The 15,533-nt window shown below is 41.6% G+C and overlaps 1 protein-coding gene and 1 long non-coding RNA gene across 17 annotated transcripts in view; one reads left to right on the forward strand and one right to left on the reverse strand.

The window, feature by feature from the left end:
• Positions 1-15,533, reverse strand: part of BRD4 (bromodomain containing 4) — a 119,963-nt gene that overhangs the window by 12,244 nt on the left and 92,186 nt on the right. For all 14 annotated transcript variants that reach the window (XM_077327447.1, XM_077327441.1, XM_077327440.1 and 11 more), the window contains 3 exons: positions 4,196-4,248; positions 2,992-3,322; positions 1,786-2,343 (listed from right to left, as the gene is read on the reverse strand). In XM_077327447.1, coding sequence (XP_077183562.1) covers positions 1,786-2,343; positions 2,992-3,322; positions 4,196-4,248 — 942 coding nt within the window. The remainder of the gene's footprint in view (positions 1-1,785; positions 2,344-2,991; positions 3,323-4,195; positions 4,249-15,533) is intronic.
• Positions 34-15,533, forward strand: part of LOC143832681 (uncharacterized) — a 32,044-nt gene continuing 16,544 nt past the window's right edge. Inside the window, exons 1-3 of one of the 3 annotated variants that reach the window (XR_013229353.1) lie at positions 55-95; positions 4,412-4,563; positions 6,140-6,263. This is a non-coding gene — a long non-coding RNA (uncharacterized LOC143832681). Of the gene's footprint in view, positions 196-4,411; positions 4,564-6,139; positions 6,264-8,305; positions 8,859-15,533 lie in introns of those variants that run through there. The other 2 variants (XR_013229351.1, XR_013229352.1) reach the window with 2 other exon arrangements.

The following is a 15,533-nucleotide window of genomic DNA, read 5'->3' on the forward strand; positions in this document are numbered from 1 at the left end:
TTTCTCTGCCAATCAAATTGAGTTGGAAGGGAGGGAAACTATCCTTCCCAGGAATTGATGGCTGGTGACGACGGAGAACTGTTTCTGCAAGAGAGGTTTCTTGGATGCCCTCTGCCCATTCTCCCCTTTGCCAAACCAAATACTTGTTTCTTTGCAAAATGAAGGTTCACGGGTGAAGGGGGTGGGTAATAGTAGGTGAGATTTGAACCCTTTTTTATCTAGGTCTAAATTCAAATGACCTCAGCTGGATTTAAAAATGGGATGAAGTTTCTCAGACATATAGGGGTGGTTTTATGAACCCCCATCCAATTTCATTTTGTGTCACTATTTACCACCACAGCTTTCTCCTCTCCCATTTTTGTCTTGTCTATCACAGATTGTAAATCCCTCTGGGAAGTGCTGATGTCTAATACAAGGAATAGCCCGTATTTTGGGCTAAGCAAATATAATGTAAGAGGGAGATGTGGGGTGGAGGCCCCATTTCAGATAATACTATTTAGCAAGCATATGGTGCTTTCATTGTGGGTGTGCTTTTCACCTAATCCTTATAGTTGCCCTGTATAGTAAGCCAGTATTATTGTCCTCCTATTGTATATGGGGAGGTCGAGACTGAGAGAGGATGGCTTGCTTAAGCCCATGAGTGAGTTTGTCATTGAACTGCAATTTATCTGGTCCTCTGTTTACAGTGTAATCCGACCAAGATTTATATCCCTCAAGGAATTGAGAAGGATGTAATTCTGCAAAACGGAACCCTTCCATCTATGGTTGAGGCTGGGGGCAGTGAGGAAGATCAATGCCCCCTACCCCCCCCCCCCCGTTAGCTGCAACCTATGTTATCTTGACCCTCCTTCCTCCCCTTCCAGAGGTAGGGATGGATGGATGGGGGGGGGTATTTTGTCATGTTGCCTATTCTTATATGTTTTGTGTCCATTTTAACAGGGTATTAATGTGATTTTTACTGGATGTTTGTAACCCGCCATGAGCCTGTCTACGGGAGTGGCTGGGAATACAATTAATAATAATAATAATAATAATAATAATAATAATAATAATAATAATAATAATACTGTGCTATATCATGAATCTGAGACAACAGACTACTTCACTGCATGGAAAGGTCCTCCTTCTTCATTTATGGAGAAGGGGCACTAAAACAGTCCTGAATGCAAGTGTGTTATTCTGGTATTATCTTCAGTTGGTGTCTCCTCACCACCACTACAAAATAAATCTACACACTAGAGCAGACAAGGAACAGAAGAGCTCCCTGCTGCTCTAGAAAAACAACTGGATGGATGAAACGCTGCTAAAGCAAGGAGAGGGGAGACTGCAACAGCACTCCAGAGGACAGCACTATGAAGGGGCTAGCTGGCTGCACAGGTACTAGTGGAAATTCAGAAGCTTCACAGGCAATGTGACAGTTCAGTTGCTGGACAATAGGAACTTTCCTTCTGCAAAGGACATTGTTACAATGTTAGCATAATGTTAATGTAAACTGCCCAGAGCTGTATGTAAGGGCGGTATAGAAATCTAAATCTAAATAAATAAATAACGCAATCAACGAGACCAAAATCAGAGGGGACCCCTTCCTTGCACCAGCATCAATTAGCTTCTGTTTGTCAAGCATGATTCAAAACCTCAATAAATTTCTATGAGCCTTACACCAGCGTAGCCACCAACAAAAGGCTGGTGATTCTTACTCAATAATTCAGCATCCATTTGCTATGTCAGATTTTACATTCTTCCACCCCTGGTGAAGTTAAGCTCAATACCCGCTAGGCTACTCACCGGTTGAATATGGGTCCGGCTTGTGATGCCGCGGTGATGGGTGGTGTTGGATGACTTGCTGGGGTTTTGATGGCTGCTGGGAAGGCTGCTGCTGCTGCTGCTGCTGTTGCTGCTGCTGCTGCGGGGGTAGGTGCTGCTGCGGAGTCGGCTGAGGCGCAGGGATATGGGAAGGGAACTGCATGGGCTGCATATGTACTGGCCTTTGCTGCGGCTGATGCTGCAACTGTTGCACGGGAGGATGAGTGGGAGGCTGCAGGGGGGGCTGAGGCTGCGACTGGACCTTCACTGAAGGGAGGAGAGAAGTCTGTGGTTGCGCTTTTTGCAGCTGCTGCAGGTATAGCTGCATCTGGCTGTTGCTCAAGGGCAGGTTGTGGTGAGGGGCAGGAGGTTCTTCATCCTCCAGAAGAACCTGGGGAGGTTGGGGGAGCGGAGGCTGAGGGAGCATGGGCTGCTGGTTCAGAGCCGGTGACACTGCCGGAGGTCGAGAGGGTTTGGGGGGGAGTGCTGCAGCTCGATTACTGGGTCGCGAAGGCTGCTGAGGCAGAGCGTTGTGCAAAGCTAGGGAAGAAGAGAGAGAAAAATGCAATCAGAGACTGTGGCACAGAAAGAGAGGCCTAAAATGAGTGGTGCCTTTGGCTGGGCTGCCATTTGCGGGGGCAGAAAAGGCAATTTCTGAGTATTAGAAGAAAAATTGGTTTTTATACCCTGCTTTTCACCGCCCGAAGGAGTTTCAAAGTGGCTCACAATCATCTTCCCTTTCACTCCCCACAACAGATACCCTGTGAGGTAGGTGGGGCTGAGAGTGCTCTGACAGGACTGCTCTGTGAGAACAGTGCTATCACTGGCACGAGTTCACCCAGCCAGCTGCATGTGGAGGACCGGGGAATCAAACTTGGCTAGTCAGACTAGAAGCTGCCACTCTTAACCACTACACCACGCTGGCACATTGGAAAAGGAGTGCCTTGAAAGGGTGAACTGTCCCAACAGGCACAGAAATCTGTCTAATACTCCTTTGCCATTCTAACATCAAAGGATATAAATGCAGAGCCCACAAAACACAACTGCACACTTATTCAGAAACCCTTCACTGCTTGCCATCTGTGCTCAACAAAAGAAGCTCCTGCATATCCATCAGCTCGCACATTTCTATAGTCAAAGGTCACAATTCACACAAGTGACTTTGCGGGGGGGGGGGGGGTTGCTCACCTGGAGGGGACACCACAGTATGCTGATTCAAGTGAGGAGGAGTGCTGTGCTCAGGCTGCTGTGGGAGATGGGGCGGCATCTCCGGCTGAGCAAGATGCATCATCGGCTGAGTGAAATGCGAGATAGTGTCAAACATGTTCCCTGGGAGCGGATGCTCCATGACTGGGATCTGTGCCGGAACGAAAGCTGGAGGAGAGGACTTGATTGGAGGGGCTACTGGTGCTGGGACAGGGGGTGGGGGTGGGGGCGGCGGCAGCTGCTGGGCTTGCAATTGCTGCTGCGGCTGCGGCTGCTGTTGCACCTGCACCTGTTGATGGTGGTGATGATGATGCTGTGGGAAAGAAACAGATCACAAAAGTCAACAGAACACTCTTAGGGGGACTCCATTTTTTGCATCCAAATCCTATTCCTAAGTGATAAGCAACAAGTCACACCCAAAAGCGTATCTGGAGAACGGGGAATTTTTGCATAGAGGAGTAGAGAGGGGTGGGATGCCCCAGCATCCTTTCCCCACACAGTATTCTGCTTCAGTTCTTATCCTACCCCAGCCTTTCTCCACTTTTTTACTGTTGAGAAACCCCTGAATAAGTTTTCAGGCTTCGAGAGTGTCCTTGGACTATCAATCTGGGACTTCATTATACATGAAGGTATGCAGATTCCCTCTTAAGAAGATTATCATGGAATGCTGAACCTTGGGTTTAGGATAGGAAAATTCACAAGGGAGGGGAAACAACCAACCGGTGCCAGCCCCCCAAATTATCAATGATGGTTTCAGCAGTCAAAGAGTTGTAAATGGATATAAGGACTCTTCCAGGAAACAGTAATACAGAGCAAGGTGGAAGGCACAGTTTGCTACTCATCTTTCACCCTCAGGCAGCAGCAAATTAAAGAATAAACTAGCTGAATAGTTTTATGGATTTAACGGCAGCAGGATTTCTAAGGGCGAGTCAGAAGGGGAAAATCCATGGTAGCAAGAGCTTCTCTTGCTTGAACTATCCTCCCTATTTTCCACCACCTTCAACTAGAAATAATCATATCTAGGATACCAGGTACATCTTGTTTCTCCATGGCCAGGGAAACAAGATGAAAAAAGCAAAATTCAGCTCTTGTCTCTTGGACTCAAAGGAGTAGGCGTCTTGTGTTGAAAGATCTAAAGAGACACCTATCACATGGGAGATCTCATCAATAGAAAAGAAGACCTTACCTTCTTTTGTTCTCGCCCAGAATGTCCTTTTTTCTTAAGTTTGGGGGGCATTTCTGTGGAAAAAGAACAAACAATTATTACGTGGGCTCTGCTTTGTAGCTTTTCAAGTTGCTTTTAGGATGATGACACTCAAATCAACATGAATTGGTTCTGATGTCTTGCCTCGCTATATTTGAGGTTTTCTACATAAACAATTCTCTTCTTTGCAATTTACAGGAAGTGCCTGAGTACGCAGAACATATTCTTGTTTTGTATGCATGCATAGATTACAGCCAACCAGAAACTCTGAATACTTGCAATTAAAACTGAAAGAAGTATTTCCAACTAGACTGGCTAATGCAGGATGTTTCGCTAATACCTCGGGTTTTGTAGGTATCTTCCCTCTAATCACATAATTTATCAAGCCTTCTCTCCATATTTTCTTTGAACAGTGGTAAGCAATGTAATAAAAACAACAGCAACCGCTTTGCATTGGATTAAGGGCTACAAATACTGCCCCCAGGCTGCCTGCTGGATTGTAATCAGACGTTCTGAAATCTACCTGTTACAGCAGCAGTTACAGGAAGGCTTTTTGACAGTGTTTAAGTTCTGTATGCCCCACAAACATCTTCACATCATCCTGGCTTCCTGAGAAAGGCAGATTTCTGATACTAGGCAAATTTCTATGCCCACTGAAGTCAGCAAATCTAACTCTGCTTAGGTCCCCATGAATCATAAAAATTATTTCTTCTGAAGAAAATTGGGAAGCTGAGAGGTGAGCTGGATATGAGCAGGGAGAGCTGTCTATCCTTGAACAATTCATCATTTGCACAATGGTTTCTGGCTAATCTTGTTCTATGGCTCAAATAACAGAAGCCAGCTGAAGAAGAAGAGTTGGTTCTTATATGCCGCATTTCCCTACCAGAAGAAGGCTCAAAGCGGCTTACAGTCACCTTCCCATTCCTCTCCCCACAACAGACACCCTGTGGGGTGGGTGAGGCTGAGAGAGCGCTGATATCAGAACAATTTTATCAGTGCCGTGGGGAGCCCAAGGTCACCCAGCTGGTTGCATGTGGGGGAGCGCAGAATCGAACCTGGCATGCCAGATTAGAAGTCCGCACTCCTAACCACTACACCAAACTGGCTAACAAAGCACTGATAAAAGGAAGAGATTATCTTTTCCAGACAGGAAAATTCAGTTGGATTCTAACAGCTATTTGTTTGTTGTGGAAAAGGCACTGGAAATCCCAATCTCTTCTCATAAACAATAGAACAAAATCTTTAGATAGCTTATTTTTAATAGCACCATTTCAAATTCTTCCTACAAAAAATGAATCACATGAGATTTTCATAAACTGAAAACAACTGAAAACAAGAGGTTTTCTCTTACAGTTGATGTCGACATAAACAGATGAATTATGCCCTACTGGTCAGCCAGTTTCACAATTCTTCCCTATCTTTAATTTGCCTTAGTTCATCTTTTATACATAATGCCAAGTAGTATGGACCTATATACAAGTCCTTGAATATGCTGCTAAAAGAACTCTTTGATGTCTAATTTTAATTTGCTCCTTTTTAAAATTAATGTATATTTTGCCTAGCATGAAAAGATGAGAAAAAACATGTTACTCTCTAAACTCCGTGGTTCTCAATCTGGGGGTCGGGAGCCCTTTGGGTTAGGGTTATGGTTGCGGCAGAGCCAGCAGCTTGGCCAGGAGGGGCACTGCCACTGTTGCCATTACTCTTGCAGGCTCCCGTGCTTGGCCGCCACCCACTCCAGCAACGCCTCCAGTGCAGTGCAGACTCCCACCAGGCGCTCCAGGTGACAGCGCAGCTTGGCGGGACAAGAGGCCTGAGGAACTGTATTAAAGGATCGTAGCATTAGGAAGGTTGAGAACCACAGCTCTAACTGAAGTCAACTAATGTCTGGATTTTGTAAAGTTTTAAGGTCAGATCTCTCTGCAGGAAAAACTGATGCAACTCAGACCCAGATTTACTCATCCTCAATGTCAGATATGGCTGTCAAAGGCTTGTGAGTGATAAGAACATCATACAAGGAACCTCTTCATCATGGCACAAAATTGAAAACGTAAGCAGAGACTAATTTTTTAAAAATTATATCTATGCCAATACTAGCTCTACTATAAAAGGCTTACAATATAGCGCTAGTACATTATTTTCTTGAGAAAAAATGTAACCAAAAGAACTCTATCAGCTTCTATGGCTAGTTTTAGGGGTCCCCAAGGCATTATAGTATCAAATCTTGTATTGCAAAAAGTGCTTTATAGTGCCAGCTAGACCCATTATGCACGGGGGGAATAACGCACATTCGGGGTGGAATGGCGGCAACTAAAATCACCGATAACGCACGGAGGCGGCTGCAACTGGCCGCAGCTTCGGTGCATGCCGCATTTGCGAAACGCAGAAGAAAGCGCAGCTTCCGGGTGACCGGGGCGCAACCAGAAGTGGCGCCGGGATCGCCGTGTGCATAATCGGTTACTCTGGGTTTTGCCGCCGTTGCGCCCCACTCCGTGCATAACTGGTGTGCGTCGCATCTTCCCCCTTCGCGTTTTCCATGTGACCCGAAATCGCCGTTTCAGCGGCCATGCATAATGGGCCCTAGTGATTCCCAAATTCTGTTCAACTGAAATTTCAAGGAAACAATGTCATAAAAGAAACACAAACCCAACAACTCCCTTATGCAAAGGAAGAAGTCTTGTACTGAAACAACATAATTCAGCCTTCAAAGCAGAGTTCCTTGCTTATCAGAAGGGAGTTTTAAGATCCAGCCCACAGAAGCATCTCTATACACTACCTTTACTGGCCAAATTGCTGCTACAACAATGTACTTGGAAGTCTTCAGATGCTCACAGAAGCTCAGAATGTGAACAGAATGGAAAAACAAATAGGCACCAGCCACAGAAGACATTATCTAGGCACTGCTACAGAAAGTCATCATTACTTCTCCTAGTTAAATCTGCTTTAGGAAACTTTTGAGAACATAGCTAGATAAAATTTTAGCTATGTCAATTTCCAGGTTGCCAGTAATGCCTCAGTACTCCACTTATCATAAATGCATTAAATAGCATACCATAATAAAACATCAGAGTAGAACATAAAGAACATTAATAACACATGTCCACATGTTCGTATGTGTGGTATAGTACTACACACATGTCTTGTATCCCTTTTAGCAATCTCACAGAATATTCATTTTCTAAGGATTAAAAAAAACATACAAAAAGAAATGCTGTAATTCCACTTATCCACTGGGGAACTAAGCAGATTAAAAAGAAAAACAGCTATGGCTGAATTCCCAGCAGTTTTGAGTTTGCATTTGCACTTAGACCTGGCTGTACAACTGCCCCGGGAAGACTGGCTTCCAGACTGGCTCATTCAACGAAATCAAATAATCTTTAAGTCTCTCTTAAAAACACAAATCATGCTGGGAGATGTTGCCAGTAGCTCCTATGAAGAAAGCATAGATACATGGTTCTACGTTTGCCACTGTAGCCCAAATCAAGGGCAGATGGTCCAGTCTTTATATTGAAGAGCTAGGCCTTCCAAATTCAACTTGTGAATCCAAATGGATTACTGCTTTTGAGGTTTTCATCACAAAGTCTCAAAAATGTTTCTGGGCTCCAGAATGGTTCCAACCCTCTCCACCCTCATAGAAATTACTAAAGAATTACAGTAACATGGCTGTGGTCTTTCATCAGAATCCAAACCTAGAGCCTGGCTTGCAAATGTGCTCAGTGTTAAAAGATTTCTCAAGGAGGCTCTCTACTCTGGATTATAAAGTTTACAGTCAATAGCCAGTCTATCAAAATGGAGGCTCCACAGAGCACCCTTTTGCAGTAGATGGTATACACTCATCTGCCTATATATATTATGTTCTGAAAAGGTGTTTGTAACAATGTTTAATCCCTTGCTTTTATAATAGCTTTCACTAAGACCAAGTAATGAACCAGGAGATTTCTGCTATTACAACCTTTCTACTTATTGTTCAATTGCTCAAATCTAAGCAATAGATCATGGAAATACACTCCCTTTTTCTAAGAATAAGCTAACCTCCCTTTACCATATTTGCATCATACTTTCCCAGTCTAGAATCACCAAGTTTTACAGTTGGAAAAGAAGAGCTAGTTTTTTATACTCTGCTTTTCACTACCCAAAGGAACTCCAAAGCAGCTTACAAACACAATTTCCTTCCTCTCCTCACAACAGACACCATGGAATGCAAACCTTAGGAAGAACAGACACTGTTCTATTTTACTGGACAAACCATGGAAACTATGGAAGGAATTGAGGCAAAAAAAGGAAGCTTTCAACAAACTGAAATACTTCTGTAGGGCATTTCTAAAGCCCAACTAATTTTAGAATACAGTTGCTGCTAAAAATTACTTCTGTGCAGTTATAGTTTCACGATGCTGTGTTAATATCTTATATATGGGGGCATGAGATTATACAATTAGTAACTGCCCAAGGTGAGTGCAGCACTGATTCAGTATTTGCCATATAGGCCGAGGCATGTAGGCCTGCATTCCAGGTGTTGCCATAGCTGCATGGAACACTAACAAGAATGAAGAAATTCTGGCAATAAAATACTGCCAAAGTAACTTTTGAATTGGGCCTAACTAGTTGCAGTTTAAAAATAAACTCAGGAACGTTTGACAAATTTCAGGTGAGTTGCAGTTTATCCATCTAAAACGTACTGTAATGGTAATTTGCTAGTGTAATTTCTGACAGTGAGGAAGACAAGGAACCATGTGGGAGACACCTCTCAGGTTGACATCAAAGATGCAAATATATCTGCTATATGTTCTTGTTTTTATGTTTATTAGCCTCTTTTTCACAAGTACCATAAAGTTATCTCTGTGTGTTCATAAAGTTATCTCTATGTGTAAAGAACATAAAACTTGTTTTTCAAAGGTCTTAATATTTTTAAAAGGTAAACATCCACATTGAGTAATTGTGAACTACTGACTACTGCTACCGCTACGTGTATAGATGTGTGAGCCTACATAATTCTGCAGTACAATAACTACCCTTTAATTAGACCCTCCCCATGAAAAAGGCAGCTTAGGTCTCTACTGAATATATTGATTTGTGTTTTAAGTAATTCTTATTCCAAATTAAACGAATGTCATAAACTAATGGAAAAAATGACTGTCCAGAGAAGATCCTTCCATGTTTTCTTACTGCACAGAACATGTGGCCTGGATCATCAAGCAAGACCACTCAAATGAACATATGCTAGGTTTGCTTTAATAAGCAAACATTATTAAGTATTTTGTTAAAAGAATACTAATCTATGGCACAGAAAGCAGAGCCTTCCAGAAATACTTGAACATTTTCCAAGAAAACCTACCAAGTTCATTTACTGTTATTTCTGAATGTTAATGAATTTGTCACTTTATTTAAATTATATTCTAAGAATGGACAGTAATAAATTCAAAATCCCTGTTTCCCACGTGTAAAAAAACTAATCTAATTTACTCACACTAAAGACCTTGGCTTCTACTCCCTCCCCCCTTTGCTTTTTAGAGGGCATGAGGGGTTGCACTTGGGGGTGAGGAGAATCTGGTAACCCTCATTGCCTTGCACACACAATGAAATGCCTCCTGATCATGCTTGGGGGACAGACATTTATTATAACCCTGCATTCACTGAGAAGATCCTAGTTTGATTATCAGAACCTAAAAAGTTTCGGTAAAAGCAACTGGTGTGTGAGAAATATTTTTTTATTTACAGTGGAACCGACAAGGCTACAAGACTACACACATCAGACATATTAGCCCTATGTAGTTTGTGTGACGTCTTTATATTGCTACAAACTGATTTCCGTTGGAAAATTAGCTACCATAACTGGGAATAATATAAAATGTGATAAAAATAAAAGAGTTTCCCCATTTCAAAATATCAAGTTAAAACTAGAGTTTTAGTTATACAACAAGTACATTTTCTGTAGCAAATCAATTTCTTTATTTCTTTTATTATTTTAAAACAAAAATAGAGAAACTGTACAATTTGCTTTTAGAGTTTTGTGATTACATTATTGTTAAATCATAAGCATGCAGATAAAATATAAAAACAGATTATATAAATTATTTTTCAAGGTAAAATAACTGAAGTGCTTTATAAACAGCTGAATAAAACTGACAGCAGACAGTCAATTCATTGGCAAAAGCATTTTCAGCAGTTCACACTTAAGAATAAGAGGAAGCATAATTACAGCTTTGCTAAAACATGCAGTTATACATTCCAGCGAAAAAGTCAAGCCCTTAGCCCATCCCTTCACAAAAAGTAAAAACAAACAGGAACAAATGCAAAATGGAGTAAACAACTTAACAATGCTAAAATTAACAGAATATTTTAAAAAGTCCTAAACATAAACTTCTTATTTAACTTTTGGGATTCACAACATGAAGTTTTGAGTTACTTGCTTGTTAGGAAGTGTTATGCGGTAGTGTTTTTTTTAATGTTTTAATGGTAGGCTTTAGATCTATTTCCCTTTCTATTGCATGAAGGCCATTGTTTAATTTGTTACATATGGAGCAGACCCTATCCCCAAGAATATAAAGTAGGATCAAATAATAGTCATGTAGAATGATGCTGTTCTCAATAGTATTAATCTAAAAGCAAATTTGAACATTCAGATCTCAAGTTTGCATGGATATGTTCAATATTCAGCATCAGAAAAAATAGCAATCATGTTAAAAATATATTTGCCAAGCAGCTACTGTTGGTGTTTAACGCTCAAGAAAATTAAAATATAAAGGAGAAGTATACAGTAAAACAGGTATGAACCATCCCTGCTCAAATCAAGTATGCAATGCAGTGATCTTGCAAGCAATCTGGTGGTTACTTGTGGACCACCACTCCCATTTGGCATGGGCTGTTCCAACGATTTCAACACGTCTGCACTTTTGCCATTGTATGCAGAGCTGCTCCCTATTTTTAGATGAACAGGGGAAGCCCTTGCTCACAGGGAAACTACGTAATTTTCCAAAGACTGCAAAGTTTAATATTAGCCTACATGTAACACACTAGCATAACTCTATTGTTTAAGAGGAATTGGAGCCTGAAATACAACTCCAGGGGTGTGAGGAGGTGATGTGCACACACACACTTCTATTTTCTTGCAACAAGAAAGAAGGAAACTATTAAAATGAGGCAACACAGAATGAAATCAGGCAGGGTCACCTGTCAACGGTTACTTCCCATACATTTCCATATGGAGAGATGGGCTATCAATTACCTGGACAGGATACACTGCTTTCTGACAAGTGGGAGCTGTCTTTTTCAGTGCAGATGTTAAGTCTAACTGATCTCATATTAAGGTAATACACAGTATTCTATGAATATGGGTTTCCTTATATTATTCTGTTGATACAGTTACACTGGCAGGCATAAAGTAAAGCAAATTCTTTCAGAAGTTTTCAAGCCAAACCACTGGATGACATTTTAAACAAAACAAACAAACAAACAAACCAAACAGTTTAGGCTCTGGGGGAAGAACTATTTAAGAGAAATTTACAAACAAATAGGTGTGAACATACTCTCCATTCATTGTTATCACCAAGAAAGCAGCCTACCCAGAAACTTCCCATATTGCAAACAACTTTAATCAAAAGTTTTTATATCTAAAGGGAACATCATTTCCTGCAAAGGTTTTCATTAACCTGGATAGCTCTTAATCCAGGACACTTCCCCAACTTTGTAATGGTTCTCAGAGCTAGGGGAAACATATAGGTCCTCTATCATACCTTGCAGCAGTGGATTCTGTTTTATGTCTGACCTGAATCTACTACCAATTTAACTGGGTAACTTGTATTTTCTAGTATTATGAGAAAGGGAGAAATATTATGTACATCATTCACAAGTTGATAAACCTTGATAATACCCTCCCACCTTACTCCTTGTTTGTTTGTTTTTAAATGAAAAAACCCTTACTTCTTTAGCTTTTCCTTGTACGGAATTTGATCCAATATCTTGATTTTCTGCAACCTTAAAAGCTCTATGTGACTACTTTTGAACTTGGGTGACTAAAACAATACAAAATAATAAAAATGCAGCTACATCGTACCTTTTTATTAAATATTATTATACTGGCTGCATTATTTCTAGCCCCTTCCTAATAAACCCTAGCATGGAACTTCTCCTTCTCACCACTGCCAGGTACTGACTTGATGTTTTCACTGAGCAATTTCACCAATTTGTGGTGAAAATGATGGCAAAAACTAGGCTAGAGGTTTAGGAAAGGGGTGAAAATGGGAGAAATTATAAATAGGTATCACAGTGGTATAGGCGTTGGGCGCTTTGGCGTCTGAAGTGGCCATTCGTGCCCGAAGCAGCTAGTGCCGCAGCACAGGGGGGGGGAGGTGTGGGCCCTGGAATGCAGGTCAGCACACACGCAGGGGCAGAACTCTGTGCCTGTGTGTGCGTGCTGACTGGCGTGCCCCCCCCTCATGCCGCTGGCTGCTTTGGGTGCAAATGGCCGCCGAAGCATCCAACCCACTTGTTTCACTCTTTTTGTGGATTCAAACTTGTGTTCTTTTGTATGTGTTCTGAGTTTGAAACTTATACCACAATCCTAGTTATACTAGACTAAATCCACTAAAATCAATGGGTTTAGAATGATGTAACTCTACTTATGGTTACGTTGCAACTCCCCAAACTGGCATTCAGTCAACGGCAGCATAAACAATCTCCTCAAGGAAATATATTCCTCTCTTTGAATTACATCATGTGTACAGAGGTCACGTTCAACATCTTTTCCAGGAAAACAAGGAAAATCTGGGTATGATCAGTTGATAACAACCCACACTTTGATATCTAGTTCTCAGCAACAGCAGATTAACTGCTGTTCTCAGCAACAGCAGACACAATTAAACTATTTTTTTTAAACTTTACTATATGAAACTGTTGATGGAGGCTCATATGACTGAATACTCATCTATATAACCCCCTTTACCACTTGGCACTACTATTGTCAGAGCAAGGACAACCTTCTCACTCACATGTGATAGTCCTCTGTATCTGAGAAATTGATTTTACAGAGGTTGCTTCAATTCTGTGTGTTCCCACCAACTACTTCAAGCAGAGAAACAGTTTTATCTGTTGTTCTTCGTAACTAAGTCTGTATTACAAAAACTAAATGGTACAATCCACAGCCCATCAAAATGCAAAAAGAAAAAAACAAACTTCTCATTAATTTGAACAGCTCTAAAATAACACTTCAGTGTCACTAAGGAAAAAATTCTAGTTTAAGCCTACCTAAAAAAAGTCTCTGAAACTTATTTTAACCTTACAAAATATGTATTGCACTGAAACATGTATATTCTTGAAGAATTGGTAGAAAGATAGGAAGAAATAAAAACATAAGATTCCAGATGTTAGAAAAGCTAAGTGTTATTTTAACACTGGTGCTGAGATTTTAATAGCAATTATATCTCTGCATCAGCAGCGTATTAAATACTTATCCATTATATGCCATGTAAATCTTTTGCAATGAAGCTTTTGCTGCTATCCTACAGGAAGGAGCAGAAACAATAATAATGCCAAAAGTATATTGAACTAACAGTATAACATATTTGTTAAACACCAGATAAATATATCTCCCAATACCCAATTATATTAGTGGGTAAATGATCTATATGACCAATTATGCATGGAAGGGATAATCCGGAGTGGTGCTCTTATGGCAGCAGGGCAAATTCCGGCTGACACATGCTGTCAGCCAGGCCCCCTCCCAACCTTGGCCTGCTTTAGGGCCTCCAATGCTTCTTGGTAAGGGGATCCTGATTTTTTAGGATTTCCTTTTGTAATGCAGGTGCCATTGGTGCCTATGCTGGGCCAGGCCCATGAATGCAGGCTCGGTTCCCCTCCCACCTACAGTGTCCCAGCAGGGTGTTGTTTTACCCCCATGATGTGCACGCAGAACTCTAGGGCAGACGGTGTGCGCCAGGGGAATACTTCCCGTTAGTACATGGGAAGCAGCAGGGCATGCTGTGCCATTGTGTGCATAATTGGTCTATCAGGCATAATTGCGCACCTCCCACCCATGCGCATGCAGAACTCCGGGACAGACTGTGTGCACCAGGGGAATAATCCCTCCGTTAGTACATGGGAAGTGTCAGGGCACAAACTGGCAGCGGCCTGGCATGGCTGCCACCATGCATAATCAGTCTATCAAGCCTTGACTAATTTTCTTTGGCTCTAGGAGACAACCCAAAAATTTAGGCTCCAGACTCATTTTTCAGCCTTCAGGGTTTTGTATTTTAATGACAGTATTTTCCTCACTACTACCATCAAAAGACATACCACTACGTACTTTGCATTTTCTCATAATTTTATTCAAGGTACATTTTGACAGAAGCTATGTATTATGTAAATAAATATAAAGATAACCATGGCTGTTGTCTTAATAAAAACACCATAATAAAATAACTGCCCTGATTCCTGCCTAGTGGAATGAGGTGCCAGCTAAGATCTGCACCCTGACTGAACTAACGAAGTCCTGCAGTGCCTGTAAAACAGTGTTCTCCCACCAGACCCATAGCTGAGGCTAGGATAAATGGGAGATAATTTATGGGCCTTCCTGTGCTTTTCTCATCCTGTGTCCCCTCCCTGGTTAATGCCAGCCATTCCCACACTATGGAAGACCTCCTGTCATCATCCTTGAGTAGCTGAGAACAGAATGAGCAGCGAAGCTATGATAAAACAATATGTTAGCTTTAATGTAATATGTTTTTAACAGTGTTTTTAGCTGAAATTGCATGTTGTAAGCTGTCCAAGCCTACTTGCAGGGAGGGGTAACCTATAAAATTTTAATAATAATAACAATAATAATAATGATAATAATAATACGGGCTGCAGGCTGGAGTTTTAGTCATGACAGGTTGCCCCACCTCTTCCTGCACCCACATGGAGGAGCACTTGACCCGGTGCACCTCGTCCACCCCCAATTTGTGCTCCTGCACGGGAGCTGGGGCAGTGAAGTTCCCAGTGCATAAACCGTCATATACTTGCAATATTAACCAAGTTTTCCAGCAGTTTTTAGCACTTAAAAGACCTCCAGCCTGCCCCCAGCCAGCCAATCGCAGCATTGCATTTGCAAACTAAGCTCTTTGAAAGTGAGCTAGTGGCCTCCACTTAACCTTTGCCTTCTGCAAAGATCTTAAAAACTAAGCTCTTTGCGAGTGAGCTAAATGCTCCCAAGCTAACCATTGCCTTCTGCAAATATCTTGAAATCTCACTCTGGCAGCCTGTAGGACATCAATGGTTTGACTGAGGGATTCTGATATTCCCCCCCCCTTCTTTTTCTAATCACTTATTCCAAACTATTCTTTTGGTT

This window comes from Paroedura picta, chromosome 3 (assembly GCF_049243985.1).
Source record: "Paroedura picta isolate Pp20150507F chromosome 3, Ppicta_v3.0, whole genome shotgun sequence".
NCBI classification, from domain to species: domain Eukaryota; kingdom Metazoa; phylum Chordata; class Lepidosauria; order Squamata; family Gekkonidae; genus Paroedura; species Paroedura picta.